Raw genomic sequence first — 16,696 nt, 5'->3', positions numbered from 1 at the left:
CCATAGGGACAATGACGTAAGCGAATGTTTGCATAGCCAGCATGGAGTTGCGTGATGACCACAATCATTGAACTGTAGTAACTGTTACCTGTAGAAGCACAGCAGGAGGGAATGCGGGAGGTGTCGATAGGAGACAGAAGGTGGAGGGTCTTGACCAGCAAGCTAAAGACTTTGAACTTTGTCCTGTGGGTATGAGGAACATACAGAATAGTTTTAGCCATGAGCGGGTGTGACAAATGTCAAATTATGTTTTAAAGGGACGTGTCTGGCTGAGACATATTGGATAAGTAGTGGCAAAAGGGAAAGGCAGGAAGATGGCCATGGACTAGTCATTCATGGAAGTGAATACTGTGGTTAGAGAAAAGAATAATTGAGTTCGTATCCAGCCGTCTGTCACCGATTGACTGTGTAGCTTTTCTTGTTGGGCCTCTGTTTTACCATCTGTGAAAATGATAAGCCTGGAAGTCCCTTTCCATCTCTAACAGCCTGTGATTCTCTGTTAAAGTTGTCCGTTCATTTGGGTTCCTTAGTTGTATCTTTGGGAAAGATATTAAAGGCCAGTTTAGTGTAAAAGCAGACTTCTGGAAGCTTTGGTTTGGATATTTGTATGTTAATTAGTTCCTCCACTCTCATGGCTTTCCAAATCCCCATATTTCTACACAAGTTGTGAAGCCAATGGATTATGGATTCAAGCTGAATCAGATCATGAATCAGCGATTGCAAGCCGGAGCGTTTCGTTTCTTCATCAGTTACAGCACATCCGGAAACTCAACCCAGCTCCACACAAGAGAGGATTAGCTTTCCTTATTGCACAGAGATGGGCTGTCTTTACCTAAACATCTGCTTCAATACTAATGAAAAGAGGATTAACACCAGCAATAAAAAAATGAGCCAGTTTGAGCCCATACTCACTGAGAACTTGGCTGAGATATGTCTCTTTCTCCCATGTGGTTTCTGTGGTATCACTTGGTGTCAGGACAAAAATCAACAGCCAACTTAGGGAAGGACAGAAATAACAGTAAACAAAGGTGAAAAGCACACCCATCGGGACTCTTGGCTTCCTTCCCTTTCAAAGTGGTTCGTAGAGAAAATGTTTCATATTGGAGAAATTTTAATTCCTTGATCCATTGACTCAAGACATGACTTTTTCTCCAAATCCATTTACTATTGAAAGTAGTAACTCTGTGCATTTGTTTGTTCATTAACTAAATTATTAATTCATTTAGTCAGTATTGTCATGAAGTGCCTTGTGTATGTGAGGAACCATCAGATAAACCCAAATTTTTGGGGGCTGACAGGTTGATGAGACGGACATTAATCCAGTAGTCACATGGTTGGTTTGCTCTTTACAGACAGAAGTTAGCTAAGGTTCCTCTGAGGAAGTGACAATTGAGCTGACAGCTGAAGAAAGGAAACTCAGTGGACTAAGTTAAGTAGGTGAGGTTGGATTGTAGTTTGGAGTCACTGATGCGTGTCATTTCAAGGTCATTAAAATTTTGGCATTTTATATTATTGGGAACAACAACAAGAGAACCACGTAACACACTGACTTAACCAAGTGTTCGAATTCATCCAGCAGGATAGGAGCAGAACCAAACTTATAGTGCCTTGAAATTAAGTCTCAAATTGGCAGGTGTGGTTCTGCTTGGAGCCTTGGTGGCTGCTGTGGGTCCACAGTATTTGGAAGCTCCTGGTCCAGGTAAATCAAGCACAAGAGGGATCACACCAAACCTAAAGTCATGGGCGTTGGTGATTTTCTCTGATGTAGAGTTTTTTCCAACGTGTCTGGGTCTTTTCCAAGAAGGTGTGCAGCTGTGCCAGGAAATTCACTGGCTATGCTATGGAAACTGTTAGGAACAGGAAACTACATGTGGAAACCTCTCTTTGATGTAGCATCTTGAATAAATACAGAGACAGAATGGCAGAGGTGGTATTCTCTCTTTGGGATTATTTTTCAGTCTTGAGTCCCTGCCTACTCGTCCTTTTCCCTCGTCCTAGGTGTAAGGAACTCACTTGCAGTTTTCAGTTGAGAAGAGAGAATCTATTCACCCAAAGAGAAGCTGCCGACATTTTGGGGTGACCATCAGCCTACAATAGATTGCTCCTTGTGTAAGAAGTAAAAATCAACAATAGTAACATGAGAAATATGAAAAGATTCCACATCATAACTTAACAGGTTATCCTAAAGAGGTAAAGCAGGAATATTTAGAAGGTGATTCATTGCACAAAACAGATACATATTAAATAACATTTCCTTTGGCTATTGATGAAACTGAAGAAAACATTGAGTGTATGAAACCAGCAAAATGAGATGAAAAAGGGGATCATAAGTTAATCAGGTACATGATTAAAACAAATAAATTATTGATTTAATGGAAGGTTGTATTATATATTTCTGTAAATGTGTATGTATGTGTGTGCACACGTGAATTTTTCTCTTTTCTAAGAAAATGTTTGGTTTGATTTTCAACTTTGTGACCATATTTCCAACAGTTATTTATACCACTGATGTCTAACAGAACTTTCTGTAGTTATGGGAATTTTCTATATTTGCACCGTGTAATATGGTAACCACTGGCCATGTATGTACAGAGTACATGCTTGCACTATGGCTAGTGTAAGATTAAGGTCATATTGCGGAGGTAGATAAAAGTAGGTAAGTGAATTTTAACGCTCCTCAACCTGAAATATCGCTGGTAACTCTGGACAACTCCATGGATCTACACAAGTTCATTGCTGTGTAGCCAGGGAGACTGTCCTAACATTTCTAGTCAAGGAGCGAGGGTTTTGCTGTCAGCTCTTACAGCCTTAGTGCCGTCAGTCTTGGAGGTGCAGAATGTCCCCATTTTCTCTCTTCACCTTGGGTGACATACCACCCACGGGTCACCCAGAGCTTGCTGACTGCCAGCCAATCCCAGAAGGAGAGGCATGAGATAAAAACAACATGCTGGCTTCTTCCATTACTAACTTTCGTAGCTGTCAAATAATATTTATTGTGGGAGTTTGTTTAAAGCCTGTGCCCCTCAAATGTGGTCTGGGTAATATGCTTGATGAGTTGTTGGCACAAAACCTGTGTTTTTCTAATGTGAAATGGCTAACCATGGATGGAACTAAATCAATAAGAAAAGTCAAAAAAGAATTTTTAAAAAACTTGATATCATTAGACTTGAAAATCTGTGCTTATTTTTTTTCTTGGAAAGTCCACTGTGGATTGTCAAATATGAGTGCTTTGAATGTGGTTTGAGGTAGGTTGAAATTAAGAGCTTCTTAGGACTATTTTGTGGTTCTTAATGTAGGGCAAGAAAGTATATAAAATAGGATTTTGTAGGTATTGCTTCTCTGTCTCTGTCCTTCACTGTTACTATGGAGAAGACAGACTTGTTGATGTGAATGCCTCCAAAATTCTCCCTGTCCACATCCTCCAAGGAATGCTTCCTTTTCTGTTTTAATTAGGAAAAAAACAAAAAAATCTAAAGAAAAAGATAAATGCAGAGACTAATATAACAGACTCGTGTTTGCCCATTAACTAGTACTGATGTTTTGTCCTATTTGGGTCATAGTCTTTATGTTACCACTGTTCTGCATGTATATAGTTTCAGACGTTTCCTGGGTTGGGGTCTGAGCAGCTGAGCTGAGATGAGGATTCGTGTTCAAGTGATTTATTCAGAAAGCATTTCCAGGGGACACTCAGTCGGGGGCGGGAGAAGCAGGATGGGGAAAGAGAAGGAGCACAGGAAAGATGGGATTTCGGGTGGAGTCCCAGCTGCTGCCTCATGGGCAGAATTTTGTTCCATCCTGGTGAACTCAAGCTCTGAAGCGTCAATTATTCTTCAGTGTGTCCTGCGTCAAGGGAGCTGGGCCTGCATTGAAATTTTGAAATATATTAGCATGAAGATGTTATCTTCCATCTTCTTATTTTAGTGCCTTCAGATTCAGTAGTGATGCTAAACATTTAATTCTTGGAATTGATTTTCAGTGATTTTGCTCTTTTTATCTCCGATAGTTTTGCCAAAGAATTGATCAATTTTATTAGTCTTTGTAATGATCCCAGTTTTAGATTGGTTGACCCTTTCTTGTGTTTTTATTTTGTTTCATACTTGCTGTTCTCATCTTTATTATTTTCTTCTTTCTTTGGGTGTCATTGGCTGCCATTTTTCTATTGTCTTGACATCACTTGAGATCATTGATTTTTTTTTTCAACTTTCTTCTTTTCAAAGATGTAGATTTAAAACTATAAATTTCCTTCTAATCGTGGCTTTAGCTGTTTTCCTCCAGTGTTGACATGTAGTATATTTGCCTTCACTTGTTGAGACTATTTTCTGATTTTTATGGTGATTTTTTTTCCACTTGGGATATTTAAAAGAATGTCTCTTAATTTCCAAATGTTTGCAATTTTATTTGTTTTTAATTGATGCTTAGCTTATTTGATTTGTGGGCAGAGAAAATACTTGTGTGGTTTCAGTTCTTTGAATTTTTGAAATTTGCTCTAGGGCCCTGCTTATGGTCAATTTTTATAAGCATTTTATAAAGACAAAGAATGTGTATTCTGTAGCAGTTGGTTATAGTTTTCTGTACAAATATATTTATTTAATTTGTAATTGAATCATTTCAATATCCTATACTATTACTAATTTTTCATCTATTTGATAAGGTAATAAGAGACTTGTGACTCTCCTGCCACGATTCTGGATTTTTCTATTTCCCCTTATAGTTCTGTCAGTTTTTGCTTTCTGTATTTTGAGGTTATGTTAGTAGGTACATCCACTTTTAGAATTTTGTTCCATTCTGGTGAACTCAAACTTCCAGCATCGTGAGGCATCTTTCTTTGTGTCTCTGTCTTAATGTCTACTTTGATTAGTGTAACTAAACTAGATTTATTTTGGTTAGCACTCCTATGCTCTCTTTATTTTCAGTCTTTCTGATCATTATATTTAGGGAATGTTTCTTAAATAGAATATAATTGAATTTTCAAAATTCATTCTCATAATCTTTGTCTTTTAATTGGTGCACTTATTCTATTTGAGTTTAATGCAATTATTGAGATGTTTGCATTTAAATCTTTCATTTTACTATGTGCTTTTATAATTTATCCATCTTTTCTATGTTTTTTTTTCTCTCCATTTTTTTGCTTTTGGATTGATTGAATAAGTATTACTGTATCTTTTTCCATCTGTTGATTTGGAAGTTATGCAGTCTTTTTTCCTATTCTCTTGGTGGTAATACTAGAGATGAAAATGTGTGTCCCTGACTTACAAAGTCAGATGTTAACTGGTCCATTTATCCTCTTCCTAGATGATGCAGGGTCTTAGGATACTTTAATATCATTTATCACTCTTCTGACTCATATGCCATTGTTGTCAAATATCTTAATTCCATATAAATATTTTAAACCCCACGAGACATTATAATTGCTGTTTTATGTAGTTGGTCTTCATTTAGATCTGCCCACATGTTTATCATTCTTAGTTTTGCTCTTCGTTTCTTCCGGCCTCTCCAGGCTTTCTTTAACCCTAAAAACACCTTTTCGTATTTCCTTTAAGACTTGTCTGTGGATTTTTGTTTGTCTGAAAATATTTTATTTCATTCATGGAGGATATTTTTGCTTTTCTGGTTGTCCTCAGTGGGATGGTTGATCCATATTACCTCATCCACCCGTTACTCTCCATCAGACTTCTACATTCGCAACATTTAATGTTCCTTTCTAGTCAGTCTTACCTGATTTTGTGCTTCGTGATGACTCCCAAGTATCATAGATAATGTCCTATGAAAACTTTCTTCATGTAAAGTATCATTATATTTAGGAATTTATTTTTAACCACAAAGTCACAACAAAGCAAAACCCTCATTGTATTTGGACGTCTTTATGTCTCTTCCTTTAACCAGAGGAACTGGTTATGGTTCTTTTCTCACTTGTCTTGTAGCTGTGGACATTGCATTCATGAGGGGAAATAACCTCCATGTCTCGTCTGTAATACAGGATTGTGTGTGGATTGTTAGGGAGAAGTGGCCTGTGTGATTCCTGGAATGGACTCCTGGGGACCACGGTGTCCCATGTGTCATTGCACATTGCAGAATATGCTTTGTCTACAGCATACCTTAGTAAATAGCGTGTTTTAAAAATGCTCCTCAAATGACCCCCATCTGAATCTGCCCCACTGTGTAGCTTTCCACTGAACACAACAGACAGGATTGCCATGTCCGGACCTGCCTCACTCTCAGAAGTCTGGAAATGTTGGGGTTCATTCATCTTCACTTGGAGAAGCCTTGGCTGCCATGACTTAAAAACTCTTCATAGCATCCTGGGAGATTATTTTTTCACTAGAACAAGAGGTCCAGCCAACCTCCAATCCAACAGGGTGAGGGCGAGGGTGACTGAAGTGTGAGGTGAGGAATCCCAGACCTGGGCCAGCCTCCCAGGTAGTGGGAGAAATCCAGGGAGCAGGATGCTTTCTCAGAAGCTGTCCCAGCGCATCCTGACCTCAGGCTCAGGGAGGGCGGGGAGGGTGGGTCCTGGCTCGCCAGTCACCTTTCACCTGCAGATAGAGCTGTTACAGTACAAGGGTCTTATTGGTTGCTTTGGCATTGGCCATGGGAAGCAGGACTTGGCAAACACGTTTGTGTTGGGGAATGGTGAGCCATATGGATGGGGTGTAGTGTGAGCCCCTGAGCCCAGCTGGAAGAAATGGAGCTGGAGATTGAGGCAGAGCAGGTCACGTGGAACCTGGAGGTGTAAGACATGTGTACCTTGGAATTAGTGCCAGGCTTTAAGGTGGTAAATAATCAGGAAGACATTAGCTACGAAAGAGGAGACCAAATCCTAGAGGGCACTGACCATCAGGGTAATGAGTTGTGACGTGCACCACGCTTTTCAGGAGAGGAGAGGGACTGAAGAAGGGAGAGGCGAGTGACGGGTCATGGCGTGTTTCTCAGGAGTGCCTCGCACACAGCTGCAGGTTGCTGGTGTTTCATGGATTCTGGTTGAATTGTTGAGTCTGTGTGGCAGCTTGAGTGATGTTTTTATGTCATTTACCCAATTCATTAAAAATTGTGTGTGTGTGTGTGTGTGTGTGTGTGTGTTGTTAAAGACCTTAAGGTAGTATTAGCCTGAAAGAATGTATTTACTGTTTAACAAAGTCTGGGTCGTTTGTGATCTCCTTACGTAACCTTTGCGGTCACGTTGCAGTGCACATTTATTTGATGTCTGGGAAGTAGTACCCCAGTGGAACTTACTTTATTTTGGGTTGTGTTGAATATGGAGCTGTTAATACAGTATTTCCAATAAGTGACCTTCTGCGTGAAATCTGTGTTTAATTATTGACGGTTTTGCAAGACGAGTAGAACTGTACTATTCATTCTAAGTCACAGATTTAGGAACCCTTCAGGAAAATATTTTATGATTTGATTTATGCATGGGGATTCAAGAAAGGCAAGAAGTGTTTGAGTAGTTATGAGATTGTGAACACACTTACTCCGGCAGTATTCTGGGCTTTTACCATATTACATAATGAGTGAACAATATCTTTTTTGAATTTTTCATCCAAAATATTCCCTCGCTAGAACTTTGCTTAGGAAAGTATGATTTCCTAAGAGATCTTTAAGCCTGATAGTTTTAAACAAACAACACAGTGCATTTTGCTTTTCTGGATGTGTTTTCATAGGTTTCCCTTTAGTGTTTTTTTTTTTTCCTGCTTAAAAAAATAAAATAAAGAACTTTTATGGGGTGTCTTATTGCATGTTCCTTGTATAAAATTGGGAAATGTAGATAAGTAGAAAGAAGGAGGTAGAAAAGTGTTGTAATTCTGTCACAATTAGAAAGTAGAGATGAGTCAAAAAACAAAAAAAAGAACTCATTACAGTCCCATTACACAGAAGTTGATAGGAATATGTGAGGCCCTGCCCGTACCTCCCGCAGGATTGGTATGTTCCCTGGAAAATCAGCTTTAACCAAGGTAGGCGTTGCTTCTGTTTCAATGCTTCCTTGGTCTGGGTCCCCTGAGTCTGTTGGTCTCAATGACAGAGGACTGACTCTGCCTTCCCGTGTCCCTTCAGCCTGTGTCACCTGCTGCTCACTGTCGTGAGGGATCCATGCTCGTCCTCCCAGGGCACCGACCCTTGCACTTGGCAAGCCCTTGGTATATATTTGGATGAGAAAACTAACACATGCATCCAGGTCTGTGAGTGTCGGTCAAGAACGCCCGTTCCTCGTGAAATTACCTAGATAACATCAAATCCTTTGGAAAACCAGACTTGTAGATCTGGTTGCAAATACAGAGGGGGAAAAAAAGTGAGAGACTTCATTGAGATATAGAAAGAATGTTGTGGTCAAGTGGATCACGGCAGCAGATGTATTGGATCCAAGATGCGAAATGCTGGCTGGGAGTGATGATAGCTTGGCTGCTGTGTTTGACTAGAGTCCTGGTCTCTGGTGCAGGGGGCTCGTTTGTGAGGCAAACACGGGCTTTGTCTGGGGTCAGACGGAGGGGGGTTCTGCCCGGGCTCCCCCATACTTTGGACACATGGTTCTCGAAGCCACAGGTGTTCAGCTATAAAACGGGGATGGTACTATCCACCTCTAGCATTGGTAGAAGGTTAGAGAGCATATGGGAAAAGTGCAGAGCCCACTCAATACACAAATAGTAGCGCTTTTTCAGGACCAGAGCCTTCAGATTGTCCCCGAGGCAGAGTCAGAGAGTGACAGGATGTTGGTTGACTCAGACTAAGGGGGAAAAAAATCCTACAGGTAGGATTCTGATAACAGCTTACCGTATAAAGTATTAATAACATTGAATTTAAAGAATTACTTAAGACAGCTTATGGAGAGGTTTGGAAAGGGGCCTGGGAAACAGTGGTACCCAAGTGACAAACATAGAAGTTGCCTCTTGAAGGTTACCATCAGGCCAGACATGGAACTGATATCTGTCACCATATTTTCCTGTCACTAGATTTCAGAGCTGGGGCTGGTTAACGTGGAGGGCTGACAGCTTCTCCCAGGAAACTCACCACCAGCACGTAGCCCAGGAACGTGGAGCCCACCGTGCCTGGGCCAGTTCTGCCTAATGGCTGGTTTCCTCTGTCCCCGCAACCCTTTTTCTGCCTCCTGACATTTGATGGTGGTGATTGGTAGTATTTCATATTTTTATTGTAACGTTAAACTATATTCACAGATTCCAAGTCTGATTAGTTGGCTGCTTCCCTGGTACGATGGCCTGCTTACTACTTTGAAAAAGCAGAACTGTGCATTAATGGAATTCTGTAAGATTAGGGAGCTATGTCCAGCCCGTTTATCAGGGGCTTGGGTGGAGCGGGGAAGCTGCAGAGCTGAGCAAAGTAGCTGGTAGATGGGATGACAGAATCTGGGTTCAAACAGATCTCAACAGGCTGGGGGTGTGGGCCAAAACCAACAAGAGGAAATTCAGTAGTGATTAATGTTAAGTCTTGCATAAGTGAAAGCGGGAGAGACAGTTGGCTCTGCTGTTGTTTTGAAGGACAATAGCTTACACTGGCTGAGACAGTCACTCATTGCATTTATTGAGATGCCGTGTTACTCGATGTAGATTTATATGTGTTCTTCTATTGAAATGCTTTTGGGGTAAAGATGACCATTTCCATTTTATAGATGAGTTTTAGAAAGTTTAAGAAACTTACCTAGCGTCACACAGTTTTTAACTATGATGTGGTACTGCTTGCATAATGGGATCCAATGAATAGTGTGACTGAGGAAGGAAGGAAGGAAAAAGGGGAGGAAGGAGGAAAGAGAAGGGAAGAAGGAAACTTAGATGTCATCAAAAGAAACCTGGATTACGGGGGCAGTGTTGTGTTCTGGACACTACATTTTGAGATTAAAAATGTGCAAATCACGTGTGTGCAGTGAGAGGAAAAAATCATGACAGAACTGGGACGAGTTAAGGCACCGGATGGTTTGAGGAAGCTTGCGAAGGTTCTTGGGGAGAAGATGATGGAGCTCACTGTCCAGCACTCTAGAAGGATGTAGGTTCCAGGGCGGCTCCGTGTCACTGTAGGGAAGAATTCACGGATATTGGTGTTCAGAAATGACCCCGGCGCTGCCTTACTCTGCTCACACGGAGTTTTGTTTTTCCTGAATGTTTGTCCCTTCATTGTGCTGCTGGCATCAAATGGAAGAGACGAGAACTGGGTAGAAGTCGGGGCTATTACTGTTACTTTGGATGAAGAAGAATACATGAGAAGGGCAGAAGGACTGGCTGGTATTAAATAGCAGTGGGGTTATAAAGCAAACCCCGACCACGTTCATGGTCTAGGAGAGGAAGAAAATCCCAGGACCCCTCTTGAGATGTCGTTTTCCTCTCTGTTTTCTTAGGGAGGAAATATCTTATTGATCGAACCAGAAAAACCAAACGCCTGCATTTATAACATGCCTATTTTAGTTTATTTTAGAATCAAGATTCTTTTTTTGTTGTTGCTGTAAGTAAAGGTGGAGAAGTTATGGAAAGAAACCTGACTCTAACCGTAAACTGAACAGATGGGATAGTGGGAGTAAAAACAAATTAAAATAATATTGCGAAGAACTCTCAGCTTTCACTTTAAAATATATACGATGATGTTTTTCAACTTTTCACATTCAACCTATCAGTGTATCGAGTGACAAAATGAAAAATCCATTTCAGCTGTGTATATTTTAAACGTTTACCTAAATGATTTGGAGTTACCCACCTGAAAGTCCAGATGAATGTATTAAACTGCTTATTGTATTTTTTTATGAATTAAAACTTTATTTTATATTATGTTATAGGCAGGACATGGTTATATTTGGTGACGTTTAATGTAGAAAATTGAACTGAACAGTGGTCTAATTAGAACAGTAACTAGTATGGGTTTAATTAGCCCTTATTCCCGATGACAGATTTGATCGGTTGCCAGATTCTTATCCTTTCCTTTCGCTTGACTGTTACCGAAATATTGCCTCTAGTCGGGTTGCTTACTGTGCTAGAAATAGGTAGCTTGGCAAGAAGCCACGAAACCCACTGGCCGGTGAGACTTGGGTGAAAATTACTGGAAAAGCCCCTTCTTGCTTCTAGTCATTTCTTCATTTCACATTTGAAGGTCCTTTCTACAGATCCCTCTCTTAATTTAATATATATTTTTTTTTCTTGGTTGGATGAGGTAACTTGGCCTAAGGGCTTAAGGAAACCTGTGTAATATCTAGTTCAGTCACTGGCTGTATGTCAGGGTTTCCTTTGTAAACTATACTGTTCCCCAACTTAGAACTTACCTATTAAACCCTGTCTGACTTTGGACTTTTCTGTATGTCAACAGATGGGGTTCTTGCTTGTGTGTTTGCTCGCTTGTTTTTAGCTAAAGTATTAAAGTGTTTGCTTAAAACAAAAACCAAAACTTTATAAAATGCAGAGAAACAACAAAAACAAAAGACATTAAAATCACCCAGAGTCCTTTCACCCAGAGGCAGCCACTACTAACATTTAAATTAACCATTCGCCACTCACTCTTTTCTCTATGCACGTACACATTTACCTGTATTAAAAATGGCATAGGCTTATGTTGTCCTCTAAAGATTGCCTTTTACCCCACAAACATTTTTTTGTTTTTAATTTCAAAAACCATGAAAGTTCAGACAAAATGAACATCCATTATAGCACCACTTGGCTTCATCAAACTTCACATTTTATCATATTTTCTTCAGGTCTTTTAAGGGGTGGGGAAAAAATAAAACATTCAACTGGTTTTCCCCAACACCATTCACTCCTAGTTCCACATCTTCCATTCTTAGAGATAGTTTGATGTGTTTTCTTCTGGCCCATACACTTGTACTACTGTGTTTTTGCATGTATATTTATATCTATAGATGAAGAGATAGAAAATGCTAAGTGAGTATTTATTTGAACATAATTAATCAGTCTTTTCCTTTATAGTTTCTGCCTTTGTTGACATATCTAGGGCAGTCTTTTCTATATCAAATCTATATAATTATTTACAATTTTTCTAGTATTTTATGGTTTCAGCATTTTAGATATAAATTTCTGATATATCTAGAATTCATTTTGGTGTATTTTGTGAAGTTATCCTTTTTTTTTTTTTAACCATTTGTCACATTGACTTGTCCTTATATTTGGGTCCATTTCTGGACTCTTCTTTTATTAAATTTAATCCATCTGACTGCTATTGCTATGCCAATTCTATATTCTTTTAATTGAGGCAATTTCCCTCTCATTTCCGTTCCTTTACAGTTTTTTTCTTGGCTCTTGCAGCCATTGACTCCACCAAATGAACTTTATAATCATTGTGTTAAGTTCCAAAAAATTTTCCTTTGGGGTTTTGTTTGGAGTGGCTGTAAATGTATGGATTTATTTGGAGAGAATTACCGTTTTCCAGGATTACCCTACCCGTTTAGGCGACAGCATGTTCCTCCACTTATTCAGGTCTGCTTTAGGCCTCTGAATAAAGTGTGGTAACTTTCAGTAATGTGCACCATGTCTTTTCATACCTGTATCTACGTCTGTCTATAGATATTTTACTTGTAATGCCCCCTCTTCTCTTTTCTCGGGAGTGTCCTGACGTAAGTCAAAGGTAGCAAGTCCAGGAAACCAGCTAAACCTAACTGTGTTCATAACGGACGCATCCCTGTTTTCTTGGACCCTAACGCTTTATTGACTTTGTTTTCTCTGAACGCAGCCTCTCGCTCAGGAGGTTCCACAGTTCCTCATGCAGCAAGATTTCTGTGGAGTTAGCACCGGTCTGACAGGCATGGCAGAATTTTCAGGGGTTGAGAACTTCTCAGACGCAAGTTATAAAACAACAACAATAACATAACATACAGTATTGCTATTTTAGCCAGCTTATTTAAATTTGGGGATGATAACATTTCAGCTTTAAAACTGAGCGTGGAAGCTGTCTGGACACAACCTTCGTAAGGTGGAAAAGTGCTCGTGTGCCACGAGTTTCCCTTGAAACCTATCTTGTCTGGTCTTTTTACATGTTGCCCTTCTGAAGCAAAGGATTTTCAGGCAGCTTCGGTTTGGTGAACAGCTTAGAATGAGACTCTAGGGAAGGTTTGGGATCTTTCTCTGCCACCTTTGTCTGCAATGTGTTATGTTTTCTCACTTTCTAGACCTCAAGAAACACTCATTCAGATGAAGTCAAAGACGGCAACTGGGACGCCTGGGGAAACTGGAGTGACTGCTCCCGGACCTGTGGGGGGGGAGCGTCCTACTCCCTGCGGAGGTGTTTGACCGGCAGGCAAGTGGTGACTGCACCTGCGCTCCTCCGTGGGACTCAGAGCCTCAAATGGGCTGGGGTGGGGGTGGGGGGGACGGACGAGATTTGTTGGCTTCGGAAGGCCCTATGATGGTGGTGTAACATCAGCTGTGTGTTAGTCAGTCAGCCTCACATCACCGTATTTACATAGCAATGGTCCCATTTTCAGGGGTGTGACCATACCCTCATAGCAGTCAGGGGTCAGATACTCAGGGCCTTGAGGGAGGGCAGGCCTGGTGTGTAAGTCACTGGCCAAAGTCGGCAAGACTTGGGGTAAGAGGTCAAGTCTTCTGGGTTCTGCCCTTTGAGTTGCTGCAACTTTAAGTCATTTCTCGTTACATTCTCTGAGCAATCCACTGATTAAGAGGTCATGCAACTTCTATTTGCACAGCTTAGGCATGTTTATATTAAATGACATTTGTTAAATTTAAGATCAGCTTCTTAACATAAGTTTGTAATAAGCCCACACGCATCCTTGCTTTGGAGGCAATTTGAGGTAATTCTTTCAGGGGCAGTTTAAACCCCAGCCAAGCCTTTTACGTCAGCTCCCAGGTAAGACAGAGCTCAGATAGATGGAGCCTGATATGCTCATTCTGCACAAAAGGCGACTCTACGACCACAGCCGCCGTCTACAGAGCTGGGATGTTGTCAGGTGAAAGAGTCAATTGACTTTTCCAGCGTAGTGTCAAGGTGGAGAGCAGAAACCCAGGGAGAACATATTGTGTTTGGTTTAAGTTTGGATTTCATCGAGGTCACTGTGTTATGGCATGTTACAGCATGGCTGCGCCCGTCCTGCAGTTTCCTAGGGACAGAGCAGAGCAGGCAGCTGAGAAATGGTAGGCCTGGCCTTTGAGAAGGAGGACTGGTGGTCCCTCCAGGACAGCATGGGAAGGCAGCTGGGGGCACTGTCGTCCCCCCAGGGGGAGCTCCGACTCCAAGCACTGAACCCGAAGCAAATGGCTGCAGAGCTGGATGCAAGAATTCGCCCCTGATTATTTCCCTGAGGAAGAAATAAAGTCCCCGTGACTCAGCGTATGGTTCTGGATAGAAGGATGATGGAGTCTTGTTTGTGTTGGGATGTATTTATCCTGGTGAGGCCTGCATTCAGAGAGTCTCAGGAGCCAGGGAGGGGCTTCTTATGTAAGGGGTAAGTCCTTTCTCACTGCTAGTCGGGCTCGTGGAGAAGTTTTCAGGATGGAGACCGGAGTGGGCGAGGTCAGACTGTAGCATCTCCCTGTGGCCTCCAAATCTGAGGGGTCTGAATAATTTGCAGTTAATGGTAGGTCTCATGTGGGAAAAGAGTGGCATTTATTTCTGTTTGTCTTTTTTTTTTTTTAGTAGTATGTACTTGTATTTGTTCAAAAGAGTTGGAGGAATATATTAAGGACCATGAATGACCACTTCCATCCTATAGTCAGCAACCAAAATGCTCACGTTTATTGATCCTTTTATTAATTGAAAAATTGCCTTGATTTTGCCTGGAATATGATTTTGCTGAGTGATCTATCTCAGGGTGTGTGTGAAGTTGTAGCTTCTCTTCCCAACTGGGGCCAGCTACTGATGCCAGGCTTTGGATAAGGAAGAGAAGCTGCTCAGCTGCTTCTGCCCCCTCTGCACCTATTCGGAGAAGGGAATTGGGGTGAACGAAGAGGAAAAGGACGAGGAAAGACCTGCCTTTCTCTCTGAGGACATATCAGGGCTCTCGGGTTTGGCAGCTATTGTGAGCTGGCTCCTTCTAGTGTGAGCGCTTGGGTAGATTTTTCCGACACACTCTGGCCACTACCCACCCAGTGCCAGTCCGGTGCTGTCACTTGCCTGCAGTTCCCTTGAGATGTGCTCTTCACAGTCCTGTCTTGGCAATACCGCCCTTTCCTCAGCCACTGGACAGCTGGGTGTACTCCCAGCCTCTCCCCGCTGTGTCTCCTCACCCCCGGGGCCGTCTTGGTAAGCTCCGAAGACAGCCCATGCTTGCTCTCTCACTCGTCTGGTTCACGGGAGACCCTCACGTGACCTTCACTAAACAAACTCTGAAAGTTCTGGAAGCCAGTGTGGCAACAGCCCCTCTGCGTACACAGGCCACTGCAGCTGATCGGTCAGTCCTCAGTGCTCAGGTATGAACTAGACACCGACCAGCTGCAGGAGACAGACTGAAACCTAAAATTTCTGTTGTCCTCAAGTGTCTTCCCCTTGATTTGGGGTTAGCACGTTGAAGCCCTCATCCCTGCTCTTTGTTGGTGAGAGCGAGGGAGAGGTGGGATCACAGCAGAGATGTCTCAAAGAATTCTCCAGACATCCTGCCGTTATCTAAGTCTCCAGCTCCAGACCCTTTCTATACCTCGATGTGGGGTAGCAGTAGTAAGTTAAATGAATACAGAGCCTGCCCTCTTGGTTCTTACAGTCCAGGGGACAAACAGTAAACAAGGATGTAACCAAAGTATCTCTCATTACACATTGTGTCCAGAGGATAGCTAACCAGTCCTCTGAGACTGGGAGGGTCAGTGCTGAGAACTGCCTGCCGAGAGGACGTCAGTTATGTCAAGGGGAGGGTAATGGGACAAAAACATCCAGATCACGGAGCAGCGTCACATGGTGCTGGGACAGGCAATGCAAAGAGGTTTTTCTGCCTAGAGAGCCAGAGACATGAGAGAAAGCAGAAAGCCAGTCAGTGCTGAAGAAGAAGGTAGATTTGTAGCCCAGGGTAAAGTCTCTGATTCTCACACTTTTGAATTTCAGTGACTAGTCCAATTCCCAAAAAGCATATTTGGAAATGATAGAGGTTGTCCATTTTTCATTCGGTCATATAAGGACAAAAAGAAATTTCCTTTTAGGTCTTACAATCTCCCAATTTGCCCAAATTCCCTGAACTCGTCTAGTTTGAAATAAATATCCGAGACTAGAAAACATCCTAAACCAAATATTTTTTAAAAAATTAAACGAGAGTAGTATGTTCTGTGGTATTTAGAGTAAGATAAGTGCGTGGTGATATACGTTCTTTTTCCGGCTTGGTTCCTGGCTTGGAGCCAGGCTGGTGGTCTACCCAATCATTTCACGTCTCTGAGAAGCAACAGGGACAGTAATATCATTTCTCTTCATAAACATGAAATTCATTCAAAATAGGGCAGCAGGTTTGTTCGTAATACACTCATTCCTACTCCCCACCTTTTAGGCAACCCCAAACCTTATAGACCCCCTCCCATTTTAAGAACTTTCACTATAATTCTGGAAGTACTCCGAGATTATTGAGAAGGAAACCTACTTCCCTTGGAAAGCTTATCAGGTCTCTTTATCCTTGAACAGCCTTACAGACGTATTAAATCTTCATAAATATTGAGTTCTTGCGGTCGATTTTTCTTGGAACAGGAATGTGGAGGTAGTTACATATAAAACCAAACAAAATCTGTCCCAGAGCTTTAGAAAGCATTTTGGTGCCTTTTTCTTTTTTATCAGT

The 16,696-nt window shown here is 41.6% G+C and overlaps 1 protein-coding gene across 1 annotated transcript in view; it reads left to right on the top strand.

Moving 5' to 3' along the window:
- Window positions 1-16,696, top strand: part of ADAMTSL3 (ADAMTS like 3) — a 187,217-nt gene that overhangs the window by 45,797 nt on the left and 124,724 nt on the right. The window contains exon 4 of the mRNA XM_033100157.1: window positions 13,103-13,230. Coding sequence (XP_032956048.1) covers window positions 13,103-13,230 — 128 coding nt within the window. The remainder of the gene's footprint in view (window positions 1-13,102; window positions 13,231-16,696) is intronic.

The sequence above is a fragment of the Rhinolophus ferrumequinum genome, chromosome 28 (assembly GCF_004115265.2).
Source record: "Rhinolophus ferrumequinum isolate MPI-CBG mRhiFer1 chromosome 28, mRhiFer1_v1.p, whole genome shotgun sequence".
Lineage (NCBI taxonomy): Eukaryota > Metazoa > Chordata > Mammalia > Chiroptera > Rhinolophidae > Rhinolophus > Rhinolophus ferrumequinum.
This window is presented reverse-complemented; position numbering and strand designations above follow the sequence as displayed.